The 23854-nt window shown below is 51.5% G+C and overlaps 9 protein-coding genes across 9 annotated transcripts; 4 read left to right on the top strand and 5 right to left on the bottom strand.

Annotated features, from left to right (window-relative positions):
* Positions 1–543: 543 nt before the first annotated feature.
* On the top strand, positions 544–2354 carry VDAG_04929 (uncharacterized protein; the record flags this gene model as incomplete). Its single annotated transcript, XM_009654533.1, has 3 exons — positions 544–813; positions 911–1205; positions 1253–2354. 3 exons carry the CDS (start codon positions 544–546, stop codon positions 1768–1770), a joined length of 1083 nt encoding a protein of 360 aa, XP_009652828.1. The 3' UTR covers positions 1771–2354.
* A 233-nt stretch (positions 2355–2587) lies between these two features.
* On the top strand, positions 2588–4504 carry VDAG_04928 (protein kinase domain-containing protein). Its single transcript, XM_009654532.1, has 2 exons — positions 2588–2817; positions 2879–4504. Exons 1-2 carry the CDS (start codon positions 2665–2667, stop codon positions 4082–4084), a joined length of 1359 nt encoding a protein of 452 aa, XP_009652827.1. The 5' UTR covers positions 2588–2664; the 3' UTR covers positions 4085–4504.
* Positions 4505–4928: 424 nt separating this feature from the next.
* Positions 4929–6122, top strand: VDAG_04927 (uncharacterized protein; the record flags this gene model as incomplete). Its single annotated transcript, XM_009654531.1, has 2 exons — positions 4929–5390; positions 5437–6122. Exons 1-2 carry the CDS (start codon positions 4961–4963, stop codon positions 6120–6122), a joined length of 1116 nt encoding a protein of 371 aa, XP_009652826.1. The 5' UTR covers positions 4929–4960.
* On the bottom strand, positions 4940–6677 carry VDAG_04926 (uncharacterized protein). The gene is made up of 2 exons (XM_009654530.1): positions 6429–6677; positions 4940–6384 (listed from the first exon to the last, which is right to left on the bottom strand). The coding sequence occupies exons 1-2, from the start codon at positions 6429–6431 to the stop codon at positions 6154–6156; spliced, it is 234 nt and encodes a 77-aa protein (XP_009652825.1). The 5' UTR covers positions 6432–6677; the 3' UTR covers positions 4940–6153.
* A 2351-nt stretch (positions 6678–9028) lies between these two features.
* Positions 9029–10551, top strand: VDAG_04925 (uncharacterized protein). The gene is made up of 2 exons (XM_009654529.1): positions 9029–9328; positions 9381–10551. The coding sequence occupies exons 1-2, from the start codon at positions 9161–9163 to the stop codon at positions 9834–9836; spliced, it is 624 nt and encodes a 207-aa protein (XP_009652824.1). The 5' UTR covers positions 9029–9160; the 3' UTR covers positions 9837–10551.
* On the bottom strand, positions 9770–11841 carry VDAG_04924 (uncharacterized protein). The gene is made up of 3 exons (XM_009654528.1): positions 11392–11841; positions 10692–11347; positions 9770–10646 (listed from the first exon to the last, which is right to left on the bottom strand). The coding sequence occupies exons 1-3, from the start codon at positions 11724–11726 to the stop codon at positions 10453–10455; spliced, it is 1185 nt and encodes a 394-aa protein (XP_009652823.1). The 5' UTR covers positions 11727–11841; the 3' UTR covers positions 9770–10452.
* A 3816-nt stretch (positions 11842–15657) lies between these two features.
* VDAG_04923 (uncharacterized protein) lies at positions 15658–16077 on the bottom strand (the record flags this gene model as incomplete). The annotated part of the gene is made up of 2 exons (XM_009654527.1): positions 15658–15914; positions 15963–16077. 2 exons carry the CDS (start codon positions 16075–16077, stop codon positions 15658–15660), a joined length of 372 nt encoding a protein of 123 aa, XP_009652822.1.
* A 1854-nt stretch (positions 16078–17931) lies between these two features.
* On the bottom strand, positions 17932–18570 carry VDAG_04922 (casein kinase I; the record flags this gene model as incomplete). Its single annotated transcript, XM_009654526.1, has 2 exons — positions 17932–18222; positions 18283–18570. The coding sequence occupies 2 exons, from the start codon at positions 18568–18570 to the stop codon at positions 17932–17934; spliced, it is 579 nt and encodes a 192-aa protein (XP_009652821.1).
* A 2462-nt stretch (positions 18571–21032) lies between these two features.
* VDAG_04921 (uncharacterized protein) lies at positions 21033–23036 on the bottom strand. The gene is made up of 6 exons (XM_009654525.1): positions 22716–23036; positions 22282–22621; positions 22188–22229; positions 22032–22136; positions 21382–21984; positions 21033–21317 (listed from the first exon to the last, which is right to left on the bottom strand). The coding sequence occupies exons 1-6, from the start codon at positions 22972–22974 to the stop codon at positions 21281–21283; spliced, it is 1386 nt and encodes a 461-aa protein (XP_009652820.1). The 5' UTR covers positions 22975–23036; the 3' UTR covers positions 21033–21280.
* Between the last annotated feature and the right edge of the window lie 818 nt (positions 23037–23854).

The raw sequence follows: 23854 nt of genomic DNA, 5'->3' as shown, positions 1-23854 counted from the left end.
CACGTCAGCAAGCTAGGGATGGGACCCAGCCGTCTGACTCTACAGTCGCAGCGGTGAGACTTGTGACGGCACACCCTTGGTGCTAGGGACTGACGAGACGACCGAGCAGTTTCTACCGAGATTCCCGTTGGGGGCTCGAGTGGAAGACTGCTTGGTAAGCCTTGTCCACCCAAGCCATGATCTGCGATATCACGGGTTCACGGCAGGGCGCTCCCAACATCCAACTTGCTCTGGAGTTTTGGCATCCTTGCTGATCTTGAGCGTTTCGAGCGAAATGAGATGCGCCATCATCGATTGGGTAACATGCTGTTTTGGAAAGAGCTCGGTTTTGGTGAGGAATGAGGCAATGTCAGTCGGTACTTCCGGAAGAGGTCATTTCCCCAAGCGGAAGGAGTCAGCTCTTCTCACGTCCCAAGTTCAAACTATAAAACTCGTCTTGACCTCTTATCCCAAAGGGGCATCTCCTGCAAGATCACTCGTCAAATTTTGCTTGTACACACACGGTCGACCGTCGTTTTTGCCATTTTATCCTTCGTTGCCACAATGAGTCGACCATTCCAGAATTACGACCCTTTCACCAAGAGCTTCAGGCCATCCCTATCCAAACAATCCCATAGCCGAGCATCCGGAGGCAAGCTACCTGGCGGGGTAAGATCTAAGCTGGTGTCGCACCCCGGCCCAGAATTAAGCGGGCAGAGTGTCGACTTCTCCGACGATGAATTTCGACCATCGAAACAGGTTTCAGTCAATACTGGTGTGATCGATCTCACACGAACCGATATTGTGCCGCCGCCAGAACAGTATGGGAGCCCGGTGAATCAGAGCAACACGGGAGATCCCAGCTGTCAAGATTGATAAGTTCCAAAGCAATTTTGTTGGATGCATATGCTGACTTGGCACAGAGAAACAGAATGACAACCATGTGGCCGACGACAGACCTACGGAGTCAGCCCCTTCGTCTTACACCAATGTACCGAAACAAAATGACAAGCCAAGCACGAGCGATGCACAAATATCAACCCTTACAGTTCCGGGTACTGCTGATTGTCTTCGTACCAACGGTGCTCGTCATAAAGCGTCGCCACTTGCGAAGTTGAAGGAGACACATCTTCATCTAAGCAACGGAGATCAGTCAGTGGCTCTCGTTAACCCTTCTGTTCATGGCGCTGGGCAACTCGATTCCCAGCCTTCGTCGACCAATATTGGTAAGTCTAACGCTTCGCAGGCATGTACAACCTACTGATTCACACAGCCGAAAGCAACGTTGCACGCGCAGAAAATAATACCGGACATGGTATTTCGGCAACAGGAGATTATGAAGTCACTGTACTAGCTCCTGTTCGCAATGAGAACGGTGTTTGGGAATCCCCGGTCAAGGCTGATGAAGACCAGCTCATGGTTGACATGGACAACCATGGCAATGGTCAAATTGGCAAGTCTATTCGAAGGACCTCCACCGGATCGGGACGGGGCCAACCTGTTGACGTGGTCGCCGATGCAGAGTGGGAGATCACTGAGCTGATTGGAAAAGAAGTCATACAGGGAAAGGTACACTACTTGGTTCGTTGGCAGGCAACTCTTGTGCCAGAGGACGAGATCAATGCCCCTGAACTAATAGGCAGGTTTGAGGCGAAGTTCGGGATGAAAGCAAGTCCACATATGGGGTCCTCTGGGGGTACAAAGCAGACTCGCCCAACGAAGATAAGGAAGATCGACAACGAGGCGAAAGTCCGTCGTCGTCGGGGACGGCCTCGCAAAAGTGTGACGTGACGGGGGTGTTCGGCAGAGTAGCAAGGCAACAGTGAGGAGTAACTGCGCCCTCGACCAATTCATTCTGCGATGCAAATGATTCTCCTTTTCATTTTACTTGTATACACGCGACTTTGATCCATTAGTCGAATATAATCAAGTACTGTGGGAGAGCTTGAGCCTCCGCGCCTTCACGCTTACACTCGCCGGCGCCCCGTGGTTTCGCCAATGCCGTGGCTACTATCAGTGCATTGCTAAACCTGCGAATGACGGGAGCGAGGGACCATGTACGGAAGCTCAGTGGCCACCTAAGTGAATCAATCGGAGAGCAGATCGCTTGTAGAGGCCGGTGCCTACACTCGACCACCTATGTGCCCTTAGAATTTCTTCGTATCGAAGCGCTGACTGGTCCTGTTGCTCAGTGACATGTATATTACCAAGAGGGAAACACCAACGACAACATTTAATAAGCAGATTCAGAACCTGGTTCGGGGCGAGGATGGATTCATCGGCGGAGTCCGGCAGGATCATAAAGCGTACACGCTCGACCAATATGGCAAAGACGAACACACATGGTGGCATTTCGGAGTACATTGAAGGTTCGCAATCAGCCAGATTGGCACGGCGGTGGGGCGGTTCAGCCTGGATACCTTTTCACAAGCATCGGTAAGACGTCATAGTCACGTATTGATCCGGCTATTCCCCGGCTTTATTCCTGTAGTTTGGGAGCGATTAGTCATACAAGCCGCTCTAATGGGGCGCTGCGGATCGACCAGGCAACCTTCAATCTTCTAGCTTCCTGCCGAACTTCTTGGTTCTCACTCCTTTCATCTGAATCAATGCAGCGACCCAAACCACGACAAAGTTCGAGAGCCTCTTGCAAGAACTAGTTGCACAACTGAGCGACTTACCTTAATGTTTTATATACCTTTCGTTGCTGGCCGCCTTGTCGAGGGCGTTCTTGTTACGCTGCAATCCTGGGCAGCAGGTCTGTGGCAACTTTTATCAGGCCTGCTCCATCGCGGCAGGCCAGCACTCCTCGACGCGGAGGAACAAGACTTATCTAAGGTCAAGGCCACAACACGTATTCTACTAAAACCTGCGGCGTTACTGATTCAGATCATGATAGACCCTTCTGCACCGTCCATCCTCACAACTCCCGACATCTACAACCGACCAACCCGCCTGGTCCATCGAGTTCCCGCGAAGATGCTACGACGACGCGTACGAGAGGGGAACAGAACCTCCAGGTCATAGCCTACAGCTGGTAGCCCTCAGGCACGATCTTCTTCGCTGGCATGTCCGCATCGTCCTCGAGTATGGCCATATTAACGTTTCTGGATTGCCAGCACGGAAAATGGCCATGATCGATCTTTGCCATGCTATTGACTTCGGTTCCTTGCCGCTGTTAGACGACACAGTCACAGAGCTTTACCTCAGTGCAAGCAGGAACAACACAATCACAAGACTCGTCTATTCCTCCCTCCCAAACGATCACCCATTAGCTACATCGTCGCACAAATTCTGGGTCAGCGCACGAGAAGATCCGGCCCGATTCCGATATCCGTCCTACACTGGTACAGGCACGCGCCAGATTGACTTGTCTGAAGTCCGCACTATTGACAAAATCAGCCTAGCAGTCTTTACTGCCAGAATCGAAACCGAAGGAGAACAAACATTCATCCTGAAGCAAGTCGAGCGATTATTATATATCGTCCAAGATAGCCAAGCACTGGAGAAGGAACTGCAGGTCCTCGAAGAAGTTGGTGGCAGGGGCAATATTGTACGACTCGTCGCCGCTGTTGTCTCGAGAAACCCGTACAGGACAACAATCGACCCTCGACAGAGCGCCCCTCTTGTCCTACGAGGAATTCTCCTAGAGCATCATCCCAGCGGGACACTAGCCGGGGTCTTGCAGTCAGGGAAAGTCGATGCACCTTGGCAACGATGGGGTGCACAGCTCTGCACCGCAGCTGCCACTCTTCATCTCCATAACGTCACTCACATGGATATCAAACCCTCCAATGTAGTTCTTGACAAGGATGAAGATCTGGTCCTTATTGACGTCGGCGGAGCTGGGGGCGTCACACGTGAATGGCTATCACCAACAATGCAGCAAATATTAGACCCCCTTTCGACAAGCCTCCAAGCCCGGAAAGAGAACGACATTTGGGCGGTCGGCAGGGTTCTGTCCAAGATGGCAGAGGCTCAGGAGCGGGAAGGCGGGCAGCCGCAACTCCTCCAAAGTGCCGCGAGCAAAGCGATGGATGAAACTGCGTCAGCTTCTCTGATTCAAATTGCTGCCAATCTCTCTGTCCCGCACCATCGACGATAGATCTAAAAAGCCGTCCAGTCGACATCCCAGGCCTTGAAGCCGCCGTCCCAATGAGAGCCTACACTCACGCTGATCAGCACTGTACTGGCCACCGCATGCCACAGCACTTACCTGGGCCCTCACGCTTCCCCTGTGCCTTCTTATCGCAGCCAGGCAAATCACACCACGCCCCCGTTGTGGAGCTATATTCACTGCCCGAGTCACAGACTTGTTTCGCCGTTTTAGCATCGCCACAAGGAGAGTCCAGCGCCTTCTTGTAGTGCCCGCAAGTGAACACACGAGTTCCGAAGGTGCACATTGTGAGGGTAGTGGAGCTGTTGATGAGGTACGATCGTCGAGGAAAACGTAAATGGAGTTTGCCACAGTACACTGTACGTTATTGACCTTGTGGCACCTTTATAATGTCAGCATCTTCAGTCTGATCATTGTATTGGAGAAGTCATGCATCGCAGGCACACATGAAGTGCAGCATTTACTAGCGTCCCTGCGGAAGATACTTGGTTGCTGGCCAGCTGGTGAGCTAAAAGTACAATCCAACTTGCTTGAGATGTCCACGGTCGAGGTGGGCCAGTGGCTATCATTTGGCGTGCCTACAGCGAGCTAGGTCTTGATCGAGTTGGTACAGCATGAGTGGGTGGGGCACGTTGAATGGTGGTTCGGTTTCCACCCTTCACTCCACTTTGCCCTCCACCCTTTACCTATGGACTAATCCCAGACAAGTCAATGGCGTCATGAAAGACTGGGCCGACCCCGCATTCACTTGTCAGCTGATAAATATCCCTCAATCCACATGCTTGCATCCTAACCTGCCTCGTAACCCGACTTCTAACCCGACTCCTAACCTGCCTCCGAATCGGCCTCCCCAACACCGAGATCATGGATGGTGATTCACAGACACCAACTCTCCCAGACACGCAGCTCCAAAAACATGTTGAATTGTTTCTCCTCAAACTTCAAGATTCTGATCGTGGTCCGAAAGGATTGGCGGATTCATGGAGGGAAGCACAACACGTTGCAGACAAATCTGTGCCAGGCGTCTTGTTGAAGGAAGGCGGATTCCCTGTCTGGTATGGATACCTTCTAGCAAAGGGTGACGTGGAAAAGTCTTCTCGCTTTGCAGGGAAAGCTGCCACTCGCGATCTGATCGCCGACCTCGAGAACCGACCAGTTGAATACCTGAAGTCGCTAGCAACGACAGTTACTTGCAAAATCAACCCTGTTGTTGCGGCAAAGGTCGAGCAAGTGCGCAGAACGAGGATCGAATGTCAGACGAAGAGCATGTCCCAAAAATCAAACAAGAGGCCTCGTGAGTAGTCTGCCCAACATTATACCACATTCCTAACATGGGCTAGGGACAGCAGATAACAATGACGACCGAATCGGACGTCCCATCACACCTAGTCCGACATTCCTGCCAGGCGATCCGGCCTTCCACCTGACGAATCTCGATTGCAGTCCCCAAGAGCTGGACCTACATCCAGACGACCCCCTCAACTACCTCGCCGAGAGTAAGCATGTACTCGTCAACGCGTCTCTTAAAGGGGCCACACGCCTCTTTCCGACATCCCTATCCGACTCGATCAAGAGAATTCCAAATCCAATCAATGAGAATGGCTTGGTAGCTGGCATCTCAATGACGTTTCCGAGAGCTCCATATACGGATAAATTTGGATGCCAGATGGCAATTGAGATCCTGGAGAATAAAGTGGAATGGATTGCCCAAAAGTTGTTCGATGTGCGCCTGGAAACGACGGAAGGACTTCGATACGTCCTTCTGCCTGGCGGTACGAAAGTACTGCCCCATCCCAGCATTACGCTGCAAGGGGGCTGCTTCGAAGTCGTTCCTCATATTTTTGGATCTGAAACTGATCGTGCGATCACAGCGAGTCCTGCGCATCAAGATGATGTCAAGCAAGCGATGAAACGGACATCCTCTGTGTCGATGGTGGTTTCGCATCAGGCCCGCAACGGGGCAGTCATATATGTATCTCTGGGGCTGTTGGAAGGAACCCAAATCAAAGACAAGCTCTTTCTCTGATATGATGTTTGTTCCACAGTATAAACCCCCGTTATTCTTCTTTCACTTTCCCACCACCGCCAAACCATACCGTGAGGCCCTTCCGCACTTCTCCTTCTCCGTCGCATATTCCCTTCCGATCCGTTAGGTTGCCCTTCTCAAAAACCAAGACGGAGCAGTTTTGCCAGTATACCGTCTGACCTGATCCATCGACCGTTGTGGGAGACGTCTTGGCGTCTTTAAAAAAGTCCGCATCTTTGCTGAGAGACTGGATGATGAAGGACTAGGGAATGTTAGATTAGTCTTGAATGAAGGGTGACGACGAACCATCTGTTCTGGTCAACACCTATTGATTTTGCCAGACGGCGTGCGGCCTATCGAGATGCGACGGGTGATTACACAAGTATCGTAAATGCCTATTTGTACTTGTCGTCTGGCTTGGTCCAGTGCGTTGGAGCGGCAGTGCAGTTTGATGAACCCTCGGCATAGCGCAGAATCTGAAAACTTCAACAGAGAGTTCGCTCTATCGACAAGTCGACGCCGCGAAGAAATGCCGGGCGTCAAAGTATGGGAGTCAGAGTGGTTACTGGTGCGGAATTGGGCAGAAATTGCCCGAAAGTTGGGATTCACGGAGATCCACATCTCACGGCCACCTAGACGTTACGTCATGAGGGGTGGGTGGCCTTTCATGCTGGCTTGGGAAGGCATGCTAGGTCAGAGGGCAGGTTAGGGGGCAGGTTAGGGAGCAGATTACGGTGCATGTTAGGGGGCAGACTACGGGGCAGGTTAGGGGGCAGACTACGGGGCAGGTTAGGGGGCAGACTACGGGGCAGATTAGGGGGCAGACTACGGGGCAGATTAGGGGGCAGACTACGGGGCAGGTTAGGGGCCAGGTTAGGGGGCATGTTAGAGAGCAGATTGGAGAGCAGGTTAGAGGGCAGGTTAGAGGGTAGGTCGGAAAATATGTCAGGTATGCTCTCATCGCTATTTCACTTGGTGGGAAAAGCGTAGCAATATCACAAACTCTCCGGGGATGGCTTGCGCCAGGAATCAAAAGTGGAACAAATCCTGGTTCTCGAAGGCTTGGCTGCAGCCGTAGGCTAGCTGGTGTGAGGACTTGTCGAGATTCCATCGTGACGTGTAAGAACATCGCGTTCAAGCCTACCCTACGAAATAAGACGGACTGAGACCAGCCTTATGTTATAGCAGCATAGGTCGCCTTAGGAGGGATGAGTGAGCACATACGTAGCTTAATAGTCATCTCCAGGGACTAAAGAGAACATCGATGTGGTCTGGGTTGGACTTTCATAGAAGTCAAGGGTGACCATGGTGGTAGTACCATCGCGTATCTCAATGTCAGCTATTTCAGGAGTCAGTCGAGGAAGATAATTGCGGCTAGGCCATCCTAACCTTGAGCTAACGTACTGTGTGTCAGCTACACACCACCCTCTTGGCCTTGGCCTCCTGGCCGCACTTGGCCCAGCCAGTGAAGGGATAAGAAAAGGGGGCATGCCTCAGCTCACGCAAGATCCTGGGCTGTATTCTTGGCTTTCATATGTCGAGTGACTCGCTCAGCAAAATTCAAGCCCTAGAGTAGTCTAGGCGATTTATCTAATCACACTAGCTGCAGGCGAACGCTGTCGGGAACGGTCGCGGTTGACATGGATGCGATTCAACATGAGCGTCCCAATCATCACGGCATCTACGCCATCGAGTTGATACATTTTTACCATGTAGCTGTCCTGAACAATCCGGATGGCCTTGTAACTACATACGGGAGCCTCAAGTAGTTACAGGTTGGCTCCACACGGGCTACAGGATGGGCTTCCGTCACGCTGATGGCGTTCTGTCGACATGCCCTTGACGATATCATATTCGGTAGTTGCAGAAAGCCAATATTTCGGCGGCCAACATGTCCGGCCACCCATCAGGAGGTGTAGATCTTTACTGGTGCGGTTCAGCCGAGTCCTTATCCACTGACGTTGGTACAATGATGTGTTACGATGATGTTGGACCGCGTTGGGGACTCGATGGGTCACTCGATTCCAGCGTCGACCTGATGCATATGCAGGCCAAACCAGTCTAGCTAGGTTGGTTCGTAGAGGGAGAGGTGGCTGATCCATCTATGGTTGCTTACCCCTGAACCGAATCATGGTGATCGTTGCAGTCCGCTTGAAGAGAACCTGCAGGTTTGCGCTGTCAAAACAAATCGCGGCCAACATGCTCATTCAGGTGTTTAGATTGGTCCCAAATGAGCTGCAGAGTGTGATTTTGACATACTCACATCGTTTTACTGGTCAATTATTGTGATCGTTTGTGACGGGACGACAGCGAGCCCCAAAGACCGTGGCAGGAATCCGGCAAGGAGACTTATGTTCGACCCCTGCCATGGTGTTCTTCTCCCCCGGTTGACAGGTATAAGAACAGGCTCGATTCCCTCTCGAAATCTTCAGATCCTATCCTGGAGTGCAACGAGAAGCATACTGACGATTGTACACGAGGACACTACTCATTCCAGCTAATATGGACAAACAATCGGATCCTCGCAACGGAGACAAAACTGAACGCCCAGCTCCACCTCCGCCTCCAGCTCCGGCTACAACCACCAGTGGGAACGAAACTAGAGTCAGCGTACTCCTTCCCCCTCATGATCCAATTGAAGTCAGCCAGTGGACTGGCGATGAGTCGTAAGGTCAGTAAGATAGGTAGCCTGGGTAGGATTGCTCACTAATGACCGAGTTAAGAGAGACCAAGCACGAACATGCCATCAACACTCCGGCATCACCGGCTATTCTCCGGGCGCAAGAACACAGGGTTTAGCACCCATGGATTTGGGTGTTTGAGGCACGTGACCAGTGAAGTGGGGATACCAGTCGTGTGACCGAAATAAAGTCCTCCATTGTCTGTCAGCTGGATTCACCCAGATCGTTCTTTTCGAGTTTGGGGGCAATATGAAAGCCCCATAACCATACTTTGCAGTATTGTTTGGTTATAAATGCCGGTGATTCCCACGGAACATGCTTCTTCTTTCGCGCACATAGACTATCGCAATCGCCAAGATGTTCATCATTCCGCCTACGCAGGAGTCCAGACGGCTGGCTACACAGGCCCTTTTCCCCGTTGACAAATTCATTCGAAATATCAACGCAAAGGACTTTTGGTGTTTTCCTAATGGCACGAAGACCACTGAAGCTAAGAATCTCCTACGACACTACGTTGTCGAACAGGTACACCACACCGGTATAGATGCATGCCACATTGTGCTTACTTATGACACAGTTGCCGAATGTTGATAAGAGAGCGGCGTCCCGAGCAATACGCATAGAGGGAAAGCTCATGACTGTGGGCCCTGAGGTTATTTGGATCAGAGATGATCACCTTAGGAATAACGTGGACAAGACCACATTGATATGCTTGGCCGTCCCGACTCCCTCTGGGGCGCAGACTGCAACACCATCTCATGAGAGCCCCGAAACCAAACAAACGCTGATATCAGATATGCGGAAGGTAGGGGTGAGGGGAACGATAATCGACTGGGCAGAGAAAGAGTTTGGAGGTGCAACAGCTGCTGTAGGCGAAGGACAGGGAACCAAGCCGTTGCCGATCAAATTCGAAATCGGCAGCGTATTGCAACTCGACGAACACGAGGAGCTCTTTGTACGCCCTGAAAGTGAAGGCATATGTATGGTTTTGTTTGGGCACAAGCACGATGCACATGAAGCAGGAGATGGGTGAGGTATTCCCAAGTCATAGATTATCTAAGAAAGATTCAAAGGTTATACTGTCCCCAGAAACGATCAGGTCCGAGACGTCAGTCAGAAACATCTGAGCAGACCAGCTTGGATCCCTTCCCCAGCCACATTCCGCCATATCCCTAGGATTCTCGGTGATGACCACGTGTTTTGCACCTAGCCAGTCGCGCACAAGCTCTGAAAACCGAGATGAGAGTAGGGAAATTGACCTCCTAATCATGGTGGTCTTCTCTGTGGCTGTCAATGATCCGACCCCTGTAAGGCGTGAGGCCCCCTGGGAGTGTAGCGCATCCAGTGTCAGAAATTCCAATGCCTGATCCAAATTGCCTGTCTCAATACAACCGATCGCGTTGTGCAATTGCGAAAGCCGGGCGTCCGAGCCGACGTCAAGATGCTCGATTGAACACAGTAAGCGGCGTAGCAGATTGAGATGTGGCGCTCTTTCAACTTCGAAAGCTGCCCAACGCTTTTGGAGGTCCTTGATTATGAAAATTAGGTAAGTGGACCTTTTCAATTCCGCAGTCCTCCACTCACTCGAGCACCAGTACCGTGGATGCATGTCAAACTTTAGGCTTGCCGAATTTCGCAGTCCTGGAGCTTCAGGCAACGCAAGATGCCCAGAAACTTCCATCGCAGACCAGGCCATTCGCAGATATCCAAACCATCGGGACAGGGACCGCGTACCATTCTGGATGGTGGAGGCGCCGCCGTAGCGCTTCTGTCACGGTTTCAATGATCAACTCCTGTTCTTGGGCAGTTCTATGTGCTGCTGCCGACAGAACTTGCCCACATGCTGAGACAGTTTAGTAACGATTTGGCGAAGGCGCGATCAACTCACCTGCAACGGCAGCAATCACGGAGAGAGCACTTATGCCATCAGAGAACAACAGATTGTTAACGATGGAATGAAGCACATAAACCGCATTGGATGAACGATCTTGGTCGTGGTTCCTCTCCTTGATGCCTGTCCGGCAGCGGGCGTATTGTAGGCAAGCAGAGAAGTACCAATCAGACCACATCGCGAGTCTGGCTCCATGTTTGCTGTGTCTCATTCTTTTCCTGAACTCGCTGGCGAGCGTGAGCAGGAACTTGTCGAGCAGAAGACCGGACAAATTTGCTTGCAAGCACTTGGAAAAGATGTGCTGCATATTCGATTGGTCAAAGGCAAACATGTCTTTCTTCTGAACCATCTTCAAGCCTTTAGAAATCGTAGAGATTAGGCCGCGGCTGACTTCATCGACCGTCTGCCTTGCCTTTGGTCGTTTGACGGGTCTCGAATCCTCAGCTACAATGGAGGGTGGGCCTCGTTTTCCGCTGGTTGATGGGGTTGTAGGTACGAGCAATGGCGTAAGCGAGGAGAACTGCGTAGGTTCGGTGCTCTGGGAACCAGGAGAGCAGACGGGCTCCTGTTGCAATGTTTGACGCATCGTACTGCCCTCCGACGCCAGGGACGGGCATTCTGTGCACCGTCGACGACTTGGATTTGCCTCGAAGCTTTCACGGGTCAGCTTCGAACTCGTTGCCAATGATGTACATACCAATGCCGGTCAAATTTCCACCGGACAGCTTGAATGTAGGTGTCGTAAACTTCTTGGACTTTCTTGGCGAGTTCATCGACATGATCACTAGAAGAACTTGCTTCGCAGTGGATCAAGATATCGTACAAAGGATGAAGAGAGTTCTCACGAACGATTGGTTTGACCTCAATCGTTACTGAGGCGTCGTACTCTGGTGAAGACAGTGGTACGTTGAAGGTAAAGCATGTAGGGACTGTACCGGAGATATCGCGGAGTCGCTGCTGCCCGATCCTCTTGAGATCTGACGCTTCATTTACCTCCGCGGCGGTGATGTGCTGCTGAACCTCTTCAAACATCGAGACGATTCGTCGTAGACATCTGCTTAGTTGGGAGGGGTCGGGGCGGACAGAAGACTCCCAGAGCAATCAAGCAGAGAAGTGGGGGGGTAACAAGCCCGATTTACCCCCCCACTTTCCCCAATTCTGAAGAACAGGGGTAATGAGAGCTGACTGCGGCTGTCGCGGACCCCCTGACGCGATTACACGACCAGATGTCAAGTTAATTCGGGTTACCCGTATCCCAGCCTACCTTGTCTCACGCAGCAGCTGGCCCCTCTGGCTTGGTTGCTCGATGTTGATCAATCTCAGCTGCCCGTTGGTGCGCTACCCAGGGCCTGAAGGAAGCATTGAGAATCCGCATACAAATATTACGGTAACTTAGTAGACTTACCTACCTTTATACTAGGATTTAATATGGTGGTTTAATACTTACCTTGATCTTTCGCTTCCTACAAGCCTCGCACGCAGCCTTGATGGCTTGAGCTCGCCGCCGAGGTGGTACCAGTCTCTTTGGCGGCGATTCGTAGTTGAGGAGGCCGGCGACGTGGGGAGGAGCAGGCATGGAATGAATGCGCCTGAGCCTAGATGGTGCCAACGTAGGAAGGGCCATTGATCCTGCGCAAGTACTTCGAGGCCCGTTTCCCCTGTACGGTACGGTAGAGGACTTGGTATCCATGGACATATCCTACAAAGAAGAGGCATGTATTAGACAAGGTGCAAAAGTGAATTGATGACGGGGGTCACAGCGAGCGTGTTCATAGTATCAGCGGGGCATCTCAATCACGTGGCTCTAACACGTAATTATCACATCAAAGTGACACAATACTAGAGGCGCAGCAATTACAGGCCCTCTGAAATACTTAGAGTCAGGGGGCCCTGGGGGTAGCCCATCTATCTATGGCCCATCATAGAAAAGAACTCTTCACGCCCCGCTACAACATGGCTGAAGCACCAGCAGCGACGTTTCAGCTTCCTTAGACTTGCTTTGCGCTCTTATGGGAGACAAATTTCAACGCAGCCAAAGTAGCAACAGAAGTACTCAGTCACTGGATTTATATTGACTTTTGACTAATATCTCAACCCAGTGAATGCCCCCAAAGCTAGCAATCAACGAGTGAGACAGAACAGCTTGCATGGATTGGTCCGCGACAGGCGGAAGAGCTCCGGGCAGCATGAACGAATCTGGCCAATCACTGTCGAGCTCCCTGCAAGGGTCTATTGTTAGCCAGGCCATTCAATGTTGAGCCGGTCGCGCAACGTCTTGTCGGATGGCCTTCACGTGAGCTGCCGCGCAGAGAATGCTCAGCAGCTTGCCGTATCGGACCCTTAGCCGGCCTTGAGTGACCCAAATCAAATGCACGGCATAGAAGTGACCCAGGACTTGATACAAGCTCCGTGGTGATGTCGTGGACAGCCGATGGCTGATAATATGGCGTGTGCCCAAAGGGTTGCCCTTGGTTTCGTGACCTGGGAGCACCCTGAACATGCACTTGATTCTCCCACCTACATCATCCCGCTGAGGAGAATCGCCCTCAGCTCAACCTTGAGGCAAAGGTGCATGGGAAGGGGACCGATTGCTACGCTGAATCCTTATGCGTTTCATTCTATAGCTATCCTCTGCTCTGCGATGGACCATGCAGTATTCCCTAGCGTCACATTTTTGTCACTCTGATATCGCAAATTCGAACACAACCGGATACGGTGCTAATAGGGGACGACGAGAAGGATTAGGCACCATTGGCCGCAAGTACGCCAAGGAGGTCCAGCCCCCGCGGCTACATCTGTTCACCGCCCGCAATTGGCTAGTCCTAAGCCTCAACCACTTCTTCCTTGCATCATCGCATTTGGATCTGGCCGGCCCTGTGCCTAATGTCACATCGCATGCATTCCGTCGGCTAAGGGTACTCGTCAGAGCAGAGCCTGCCAAGGCTCGGTACCGGTTGCTGGCGACGGGAGTTCTACCCGAGAACGGCCATACCAGGACACAAATTACTAGAAATAGATCTAGTCCAGCACGGCACGACATGCCAACCGATGTTGTGAATGGCGTGCCTCGATATTGTGGGGTTCAGTGACAGGGGACCCCCAAGGACAGTTGCGTGCCTCCACGTTGAAGCCCCCAAGGCCCGTTGAGGCTATTGACCAATCATCAGCTGTTCTTCGCACTCCCCTTCAGCTTCACCTAGTCACTGTCTGACCATCCCGGACAGGAGGTCCAGTCCATTGCTTGTAGGAGAGTAAAGGAGACCTGCACGAGACCTGGCGACCATACCGTCAATGGCGCAAGATGAAGATGCAACTGACTGTGAGCAGGCGTAAACAGTCACGGGGGACAATACTTTGTTACGTGCTTACCGAGTCATTTTAATTCACTTCTAAGAAATGTACCAGTTTCATTACTCGAGATGCCGTCCGAAGCTCGCCTTCACATCATCATCCGTTTTCTGTTGAGGACTGATTGCCTGTTGTGCTACCCTAGTCCGAGTTTGTCTAGTTTGCACCTCCAATTAGCGCTTCCACGTCATGTACGGAGTTCCGCCTGCTTTGCCGGGGCATGTGAACCCGTAAGTCCGCATGGACCGACCCAGACCCGTAGCAGGGCTCGTAATAGTCATCGATCTTGTTGCCCGAGATATTCAGGAGAGGAAGTCTTTACTTGCAAGGGTTATACCTAAGCCTCTCCTGAATCAGCAATCCTGGGTTCATCCATCCTTTACTTACACCACAGACTATCATAATGGGAAGATCTGGATACTCACGTAGCGTGCCACGGCCGGTTTAAGAACCTCATGATTGAATTCTACGGTAGCGATGCCCAACTCTAAGGTACGCTCGACTTTGTACTTTCAGAACGCTTCTGGCAATGCCAACGCTACACCCCGCGGCAACCATTACTCTACCTCGTTCTTCGACGTCTCTGCCAACAAGCTGTGCTGTCCGAGGCACGTTTGCCCTACCTTCCTGAGCCGCGAGGCAGTCGGTGATAGTAACGGCAATATCGACAGACCCCCTGAAACTGTTGAAACAGCGCGCAATCACTATTCTCCTAAGGCCTCCCCGGTGTAACAAGCGGGATCTTTTGTGTCTTCATTCTGGTTATGTTCTCTGTTCGTTCTGCCGGGTTTCGATCCCAGATCCTCCGCCAAAGTATATCGGTGTATCGGGGGGGCCATAAGTTCTGGCCCATGATACCGAGGCGCTTGCACCATCCAACAGTTACCCCCCACTCTCTGCTTTTTGGATTCGAGTGTCTTTTGTCTGCCTCCGATCCGCTCCCAATCAAGCATGTCTCGGAGAACCCAGGCCTCCGGATAGAGCCGGTCCTCCCCATTGGGCACTCAACGGCAGTTTGTCTTGTCCATTGAGCAGATGGAAAGGCAAAATCTCCCGCACCTCGAAATCCCTGTGAGGTCGATCCTCCCGAAGCTAGCACTGGTGTCGCGGCCTCTCTGGACAATCAATCTAAGCACAAGCGAGGAGAGCGAACCAAACTACCTTCAAAGCGGCCCAGAGCTCACTCTCCCTGCAGCAGAGCACCGAAGGTCTCTCGATTTAAATCCAGGGCATCTTCGGCATTGGAAGATATGGAAACCAGGTTCGATGGACGCTACGGCATTCCCCGCTTCGACTTGGGGTTAGGGCCCGACAGCTGATAGTTTGAAGCTTGCTGCGGCATTCCACAACAGACATACGATGATTCAATTGCGCACACTCATCAAAAGCCAGAGAAATTGGAGAGTTGATCGTCCACCGCCCACACCCCGGACAGAAGACAACCAGCTTTAATGGTGTTTACGCGGCATCGCTGCGGGTCAGGGCCATGTTCAACAAACGATACGGTAGTGTAGATACTCGTTTTTCATATCCCTCGAACATTCCCTTGTTTATTTTCAATCTCTACCCTCCCGAAGAAACAACTAAGAGGTATTCACTACATCTAGGAAACCTGTTACTGAAGCTCGTTCTTGACATATTTGTCCTTGGCCGAGATCATTTGTTCCACGAAAGTACAAAGACTGCTAAAGTTTGGGTTCCCCTTTTTTAATCCCTCCAACCCATCTTTGCAAAGAGGCTCGAAAATCTGCCTCAACTCTTTGTGTGCTTTAGGAATAATGGGCAGAAGCGTCGTCCAAAGTTCGAAATAATGCTTTTCGTCCTCGTCGTCGGTACAGTACAATCCGTCTTGGTTTTCCGAAAGATTAAGAACTGACGATGTTAATAAATCGTGACAAAAAGCACAGGAAGCAGACTTACAGTAGCCGTACGTCTCGCTAAAGAAGAGGCTGGTATAATCCATACTTGTTCTGAGAATGCCAGACTCATCCAGGAGTTCGTCACATTCGTCCCAGTCAACTTTGCTGAGTGCCATGGTGAAAGCCATCTTCTTGACTGTAAAGAGATGTCGTTTTCAAAGATGCTTGATATTGTGCCTGTGATCAAGATGGAGGTAGAAACTGGAAGCGGCATGGTCATCTACTTATAACAATCTCTGACCGTGTATCCTGTGAACTGTTTTGACTGCCCATGCTTTCCACTGATCCTACACTGAGTTTTAACAATCCATTCAGGTGGTGACGTATCACAATAGAGTTTTCATATCATGGCGACAACTGTTGGCCGCATGACAGACATGTATCGTCTACTTGGCCGACGAATCAAGGCCTTGGCTCGGCGAAGCGGGACGCATGAATTCCCCGAGGAGAGGTCGAAGCCCAACGTAGACTGAGCAGTGTCGCTCCACCAAAGAGGACGCACGGAACAGGGCGGTGCTTTTTACCATACAGTCCTGCTCCGAATACATCATCCTGATAATCAAGATAAGTAAAAGCACTTCACCTTGAGAGGATTAAAATACTGGTTGAATAGCGAACATATGTTATGTATGATGTTTCAGGAACCTATCTGGCCAAATGTCGTCGCTCTTCAATTCGTGCCACGTCGGATTCAGCCACGGCCTTGTCTTGATGTTCCGCGACGCGGATCCCGTGTCATCTTTTGGCCATAGGTCTTCGTACGATAAGTAGTTGGCCAGCCTGTGCAATGATTCAGCGCTGAGAAGTGGCAAACCGCGTTCAGAGCCAGTGGTGGTCCTCTGGCGTGATGGGCCGGTCTCCCTCTCGGATTTCGGGGGAGGATAAGTCCTCCAGCTCGCACTGTGCCAAGATTTTCACCTCCTTTAAGGCCTCCCTCAATACCGATGTCTTCTCACTGTGTCCTTTGACTAGAATGTCCCCTGACACTTGATATGAAAGACCCAATAATGAACCCACAGCCTTTTCGACTCGGTCGGTGGCTGGAATGTCAACAATGTCTGCAACATCATCGCTCAGTAGCGCCCTGATTCTAACCGCATTCCTGTGAGATTGCTGAAGTCTCCAAACGCAGTCTTTCGAAAACTTGCCGATATCCTCAAGAACTACCTGGGCTTTTGCGTTGTACATTATGACACCTTCGCTCGGTTGTTTACTCTTCGCAGTGAACAACGGTTGGTCCAGCCAGGTTCCAGTTACTCTGACAATGGCTTTGAGAGTGTCTCGTTTGTTAGTACTATGTCCTCTGTGAAAGCTTGTGGAAGGGACTGCTGCCTTTGGGGTCTGGGTTGGCGGTGGAAGATTCAGTGATTGTGCGGCTAGCCTAACCGGCGAAGGTAGCTTGTCCCAGTCGTATTGACCGTTTTCAACATCTCCAATCCCCCCCTCCAAAGCCTGTAAAAGCTTGCGGAGGTAGTTGTAGTCAGGATCCTCTTCAAAGCCCAGGCGGCGAATTTATCGGAGGCCTGCACACAGCTCAGAGCGTCCCTCACATAAATCTTCGATCGTTGTCGTCTGCTTGGCTTCGCGAATTCTCTCGTGCTTCTCTGCTCTGGGAGTTGGTGTGGCACATTGCCATGGCAGCTTTCCTCTGATGAAGTAGAGTAGCATATACCAAAGAGCCTCGAGGTCATCTCGCCTTGACTGTTCGCATCCCATATGCGTGTTGATGCTGGCGTATCGTGCCGTTCCAATGAATTGGCTTCCCTCGCGATACATAATGTGCCTTGGGGGGTTGCCGCTTCGGTACTTTTCGCCGTGGCAAAGTCGATTGCTCGCGCGAAATTAGGCCTCTCTGTCCCGCCTTGGATCACAAAGTTCTCTGCTTTGATGTCCCGATGTATGAAGTCCCTGTCGTGCAATTCTTCCAGTATCGTGATCTAACGAAAAGTCAGCTGGGTTCGACAGAACTTTCAGGTGCTTTTGTGTACTAGCTGTACGCCAATCATAACGACGGTCTCAATTGTAAACCTTCGTCCGCAATAATCGAGCAAATCTTCCAGAGAAGGTCCGAGTAAGTCCATGACCAGAAGTCTACTCCGCCCGTGGTCCCCGAAGAAGACTACGTCGGGAGCTCTATCTGTTGGCAACTGTGAGCCATTCGGTGGGTTCAGGTTTGAGAAAAGGGCCTTACTCCATCCTTTGAGGCTTTTATAGGTCCGGGATTCCGCCTGAAGCTGAGAGAAAGAGGAATTGCCGACTTCCTGTAGCTATATAAGCTGAATGTCTCTAGTCATCGGGGTGCGCGGCAGAGCTTCACTTACGAATTTGATGGCCACTTGCTTGTGGTCCAAGAGTCTGAGGCCTTCGTAAACAGCACTGAAGGTCCCCAAACCGACCTGTCGTCCGACTTGGTACACTGTACAGGTGTCACCTCTACCCACCCGCAAAACACCGCTGTTGGGGACTTCTTCAACCTGTGACAAGCCGATTGCGGTGATTTCGTTTCCTAGGATGTTCTTAGAAGACGTTGAGTTCGACGTATCCCGGCTCTCCTTTATGGGGTGGGATTCAGGTTCGGATGCCTCCCCAGCCCGTCCGTGCCTTTCCATCTTTTCGATGCCTGATATAGCAGTGCAAGGACAAGACAAACAAGAGGGAGCAGGTTGGCGGGCCTTTTGAGTGCCTTGACTTGAGTAAATGCTGGGAGCCTGTGTCAGTGGGTGGGAGTGGCTTTCAAGGAACTAATAAATACTCTGGGATCGAAAGTCAGATGAATGAGCAACCAATGACTACGGTACTATCACACTTGTTTCGGCAAGCAACGAGTGAAGAACGGGCAATCTGTAGTCTGCAGTGGGTGGGTGTATGAGTAGACGTCAAGTCGTTGATGATCTCTGCGTCTTCGTGGCCTCTCTGGCCTCTCTTATGTCCTACTTTTTGCCTACGCACAGATCTGTCTTTAGAGTAGCCCAGCAGATTCGGGGTGGCTCCGCCCTTGATCTCATGCCTCATGCGGTCTGATGCATCCTGGCAGGTACACGCTTCACAGTATCCCGCCCTTACTCGAAAATTCTTCTGTGGTCATGCCCAGTCCAAAGCGTGACCCTACACAAGGGGTTTCGTCGGTGTAGGATCCTTCAATCCCCGCAGCTTAACAGGAATGACACGCAGGGTATCCTCATATTCTCTCAACAATCGAAATCTACAGTATCATGCTTTTGTTTGACTGTCGCCGCCTCATCTGTAGTCTCCATCGTCTTCTGATATCCAGCCCTCAACCTCCTTTCCATTTTCATCCAGATCTTTTCCACATCTCGCAACCCAAACTGCGTTCTCATCCACCCAGTAACACTCGTGACATTGATTGTGTTCGCATTGCTTGCAAATCTTTTTCTCCAGCTCGTTTCCGGGCAGACAGTTCTGCGATATCATGAGACGTGATTGGTTCAGCATGAGTATAGAACTTACCTGACAGCAAACCCATTTGGAGGCATCTTCGGGCGGTTCGTTCAGCTTGATGGTCATTGTCTTTGATTTTGAGCAGTATTCCGATGAGATAGATCTTGGTTGAGGGAGACAGAGGTCAATCACCTCCGATGGGGGAAGTACAGGCATTTATAGCCCAGCCCATTCCCTTCCCCTGCTTGAACTCTCGCCGGTATCTGGTTTGGATGGCGGTTCACCTACACCGCTTGCATGTCGAGGGTATTCCCTGCCGCTGGTGCCTACATGAGATGGTGACCAGTGAAAGTCGCCGAACTTCAATGCAGTTCTCGGTATCTTTCAGCGAGACCATACGAGCTCTGCGGCACTGAGAACCTTACTGCATATGACGACGTATTACAAAAGTCTGGAAAAGCATAGGCCCATACTCTCGAATGACATGCATGCCGAGGCCTTACCGAAGGGCAGTCTCAACTCGCGCGTCGCATATCAACAGGCCCAAGAAGGCATCTGGTGAATTCATATTTTCGCTTTTCTATCAGATATAGCTTAAGGAAACACAGGTGATGGAACCAGAACGCGGGACTTCGAGCCCGTCATCAGCCACCCCATCCTCAACACAACTTATGCGCCGTGCATCGCGGGCTTTGCACTCCCCGTGTGCGCACCTTCCGCCGGATCCAAAACCAACGGGTAGCTCACCAGTGCAAAAAACCCCACTGTGCGACCGTCAGGCGTCTTGACGCCTAGTGCTGGGAGGGTATCCTCCGGAATTAGATGTGGGTTTGCGGAGAGCCTCGTGAAATTTCCCGTAGTCGGATAAAGTCCTGAATTTATGACATAGTCCTGTGATGTTAATCCTTGGAAAACACTGGCGCCTTCCTGCGCCAAGAATTCGCCCATGGCCCAATTCGCCATAATGTTGGCTGCCACGCGAAGATGTTTTTTGTCGCAACACACTCCTCAACCGTCGTCCAGATTCTTACAGACCTGTGTCTTGTCAGCGTCCTTCCTTCCATGACCGCTTGCATAGATGAAGCAACGCACGTCTTGATTTTCTTACCACCATGGATGATCTCAGCTCGAAAAGACGCAACATCCTCTTTTGCGCAGACTTTGCTGTCAATCCAGTGATGCAGGTCATGCGGGGGTGGGAAATAGTTCCCGGAGCGTGGAGAAGGCATCATGAACGTGGAACACAAGAGAAAGGCATCATCGCTGAGAATGACGTAGTCGTACAAGTGGTTGGGAGGCATATTTTCGATTGGCGTTCTTTGGCACGATGGAACACGCATCCATGTTGAGGGGATGTGTTTTCCCTGAAGTCGACGGCAGGACCTTGATCTTATAGATGACAGTGGATCACACGGCAGACTTATCATCCTGGAATGATACACCATTCACTTAGACGGAAGATCTGCAACCGAAGGTGCCACACCGGGAAAATGGGCTTTTGATGTTGAGGCCCTCTCTGCAGTCGAGTCCGTGGCGACACCATGACCCACCAGTGGCATGAAAAGAAAGCGGATTACTGGGGGTTCTTCAATCGCCGCTCCAAGGAAAATTTAAAGATGGCAGCAGCTGCCACGCAATCCCAACACTGCTTTGCCACCTTCATCGAGAGGTTCGCCCGAATAGGTATCTTGAACTCTTATCAAGGTAATTATACATGAAAGCAAGGTTCTCGTCCCGAGCTTGAGCAAAGGGCTGTGCCCAACCGAAGGCTTCAGACTCTTGGTGCGCGCACCAGCTGGCTCAGCTGACCTTTCAGTATAATGCAGTTTATGGTACAGATTGTATTAAATACAATAAAGAAGACACGCATGCCATTACTAGAACGCGAGACCATCGTCAGTCTCCTTCGATTAGCCTAAATCACTGCACAGCAGGCTTTCGGGCAACGACTTTGAGTCTATCATCTGCCAGGTCAGACATACAGGTTCAATCTGCGATATTCGGAGGAGTTCCAGACTTACACTTCGATTACGATCCCCTTGTCGAAGATTTCCGTCTCCAATCGGTGCATCAGGGCGCCTAGGTTCGCATACCAAGGCACAACCTCCATGGCCAGGGCCAAGACTCCTTTCATCTGCTCAACAGCGCAAACGAGAACGCTGCGATCATCGTAAATGTGTGTTTTGTATCCGACCGAATGCTTGCGGCTGGAATAAAACAGAAACTCTAGGCCAAGCTTCTCTAGCTCACCCTGGGCACGGTTATTCTCGTACAAGTCAACGTCGAGACCGTTGGCATCCGTAAGGACTTTGAACATCTTGTCCCAGTCAAACCAAACGCTGCCAGGAATCGGAGGGCTTGATGGACGCCAGACCATGTCGGAAATCTCAATTAATCCTCCAACATGCAAGCAAGAGGCTGCTGCCCGAAGTGTCGCTGTCCAACTCTTGATCCCGCCATTCAGACCTCGCACATGGACAAAGTCGAAACGACCATCCCAGGCCCAATCAGGTTCATTGGCGTCATCGACATAGAATATTGCGTTGCTGGGTTGCCTGGTACGTTGGATGGGCGCTACATCTGTGCCAATGACTGTTGCTGTGGGGTTGGCATCAGCCACGTCCCTACCAAAGTCAGTACGGAGCACTTAGAAGAGGGAAGAGGACCTCACAGCGCCCAGTCACCCGTGCCGGTACCAACGTCCAGTATGTTCTTGACATTAGTGGCCTCCACGGGCAAGAGTCTTTCCTCGTCCATGTCCGTGAGGAAGAGATGCCTGTGATGATGGTAGGCCTCAGTCAAAGCATGGGCTCTTCAATAAACCAACATCGTTGTCTCGTTTCCTTTCGCTTCTTCGTCAATGCGGAACCTGTTGTGGCATAAGTACTGATCTGTGCAATGCAGAACACGTCATGGCATACATGCTGTCCTTGTAAACCAAAAACTTCATATGCTCGATTGTGCGGCTTTCTTTCACAAAGGACGGAGCCGTGGCCGCGGAAGTGATGCTCACTTGCGATGATGAGTCCTCTCTTGCAGTCAGATAGATTCCTGAATCGGGCCTTGGAGTAGACGATGAGATCGTTGTCTCCGAAGGGCCTGACCATTGATTCGGGAATCCATGACTGGACCCGTGTGCCGAGGCAAGATCGTCGAGCTTCCACTGTGGAGGAGTTGTCCGTCCCTGGCACTGAAAATAGGGCTCATCGTCGGCATCGTTTTGTGGATAAAAGCAGCACATCGACGTTAGGGTTGAAAGAACTGGCACACAGATAAACGTCAGACATTGACCAGCCAAAGATAACAAGGCTGACTGAGGCAAAATTACAGACGCGAAATGGATCTTGCAACGTACCTCTCGACTTGAACGAGCAGCCAATGGTATCAACGACTGCCGCTGGGGTATTCTTGGTAAATCGATCTTCCCCAACCACGGTCTCTTCCCCGGTGCTGAAGTCCGAGCCATAATCCTCAGTGGCTAGAGAAGGTGGCGGGGCTGTGACGAGAAGAGACGCAGTTCTCGATGAGGACGAATCAATAGGTACCGTGTCTGGGGGTGGCGCTGGGCTCTGCTGACCAAACGTCTCCATTGAGAGTGAGAAATAGGCGGACATCCTCAAGACCTGAGTGGCAGACCAGAGACGGGAGCAAGTAGCGAACGTTGTATGTGCAGGCGAACTGCAGGAAGGCAACCAGATGCAGCCTTAGATGGGCAGTTTTAGCTGCGGGCTAACGTACATGATAAGCGAGTGGCGCAAACAAGCGAGTGGCGCACGGGACCGCGACTACGCGACTTTCCCCATTCAAACGCGCTTTTCTCTACTACAAACAATGGAGTCAGGAACCCAAGAGAGCCAATTGATCCTAGCCATTCGGGCTATCCAGAATGACCCAAATCTCAAGGTCCGAGCTTCAGCTAGAATCTACAGCGTCCCGGAAACGACACTTCGTCGCCGGCTCAACGGCCGGTCCTCACGACGCGATACCACGCCCAAATCGCGGAATTTGACAGATCTGGAGGAAATGACAATTGTTCAATATGTCCTGGACCTAGATGCGCGATCGTTCCCTCCGCGGCTTCGTGGAGTGGAAGATATGGCCAATCGACTGCTCGCCGAGCGCGACGCGCCCAGCGTCGGGAAGCGCTGGGCCTCTAACTTCGTAAAGCGACAACCGCAGCTCCGGACGCGTTTCTTTCGCAGATACGACTACAAGAGGGCCCGGTGTGAAGATCCGGAGATCATTCTTGGCTGGTTTGCGCTTGTACGGAATACAATCGCGAAGTACGGCGTCGCGGAGTCGGATATCTACAACTTCGACGAGACCGGCTTTATGATGGGCATCATCTCGACAGGCATGGTCGTCACCAGTGCAGGCAGGCGTTCCAACACGAAATTAGCCCAGCCTGGAAATCGGGAATGGGTTACCGTGATCCAGGGCGTCAATTCCCAAGGCTGGACGGTCCCCCCATACATCATCGTTTCTGGCAAATAC

The sequence above is a fragment of the Verticillium dahliae genome, genomic scaffold (genome assembly GCF_000150675.1).
Source record: "Verticillium dahliae VdLs.17 supercont1.8 genomic scaffold, whole genome shotgun sequence".
Lineage (NCBI taxonomy): Eukaryota > Fungi > Ascomycota > Sordariomycetes > Glomerellales > Plectosphaerellaceae > Verticillium > Verticillium dahliae.
This window is presented reverse-complemented; position numbering and strand designations above follow the sequence as displayed.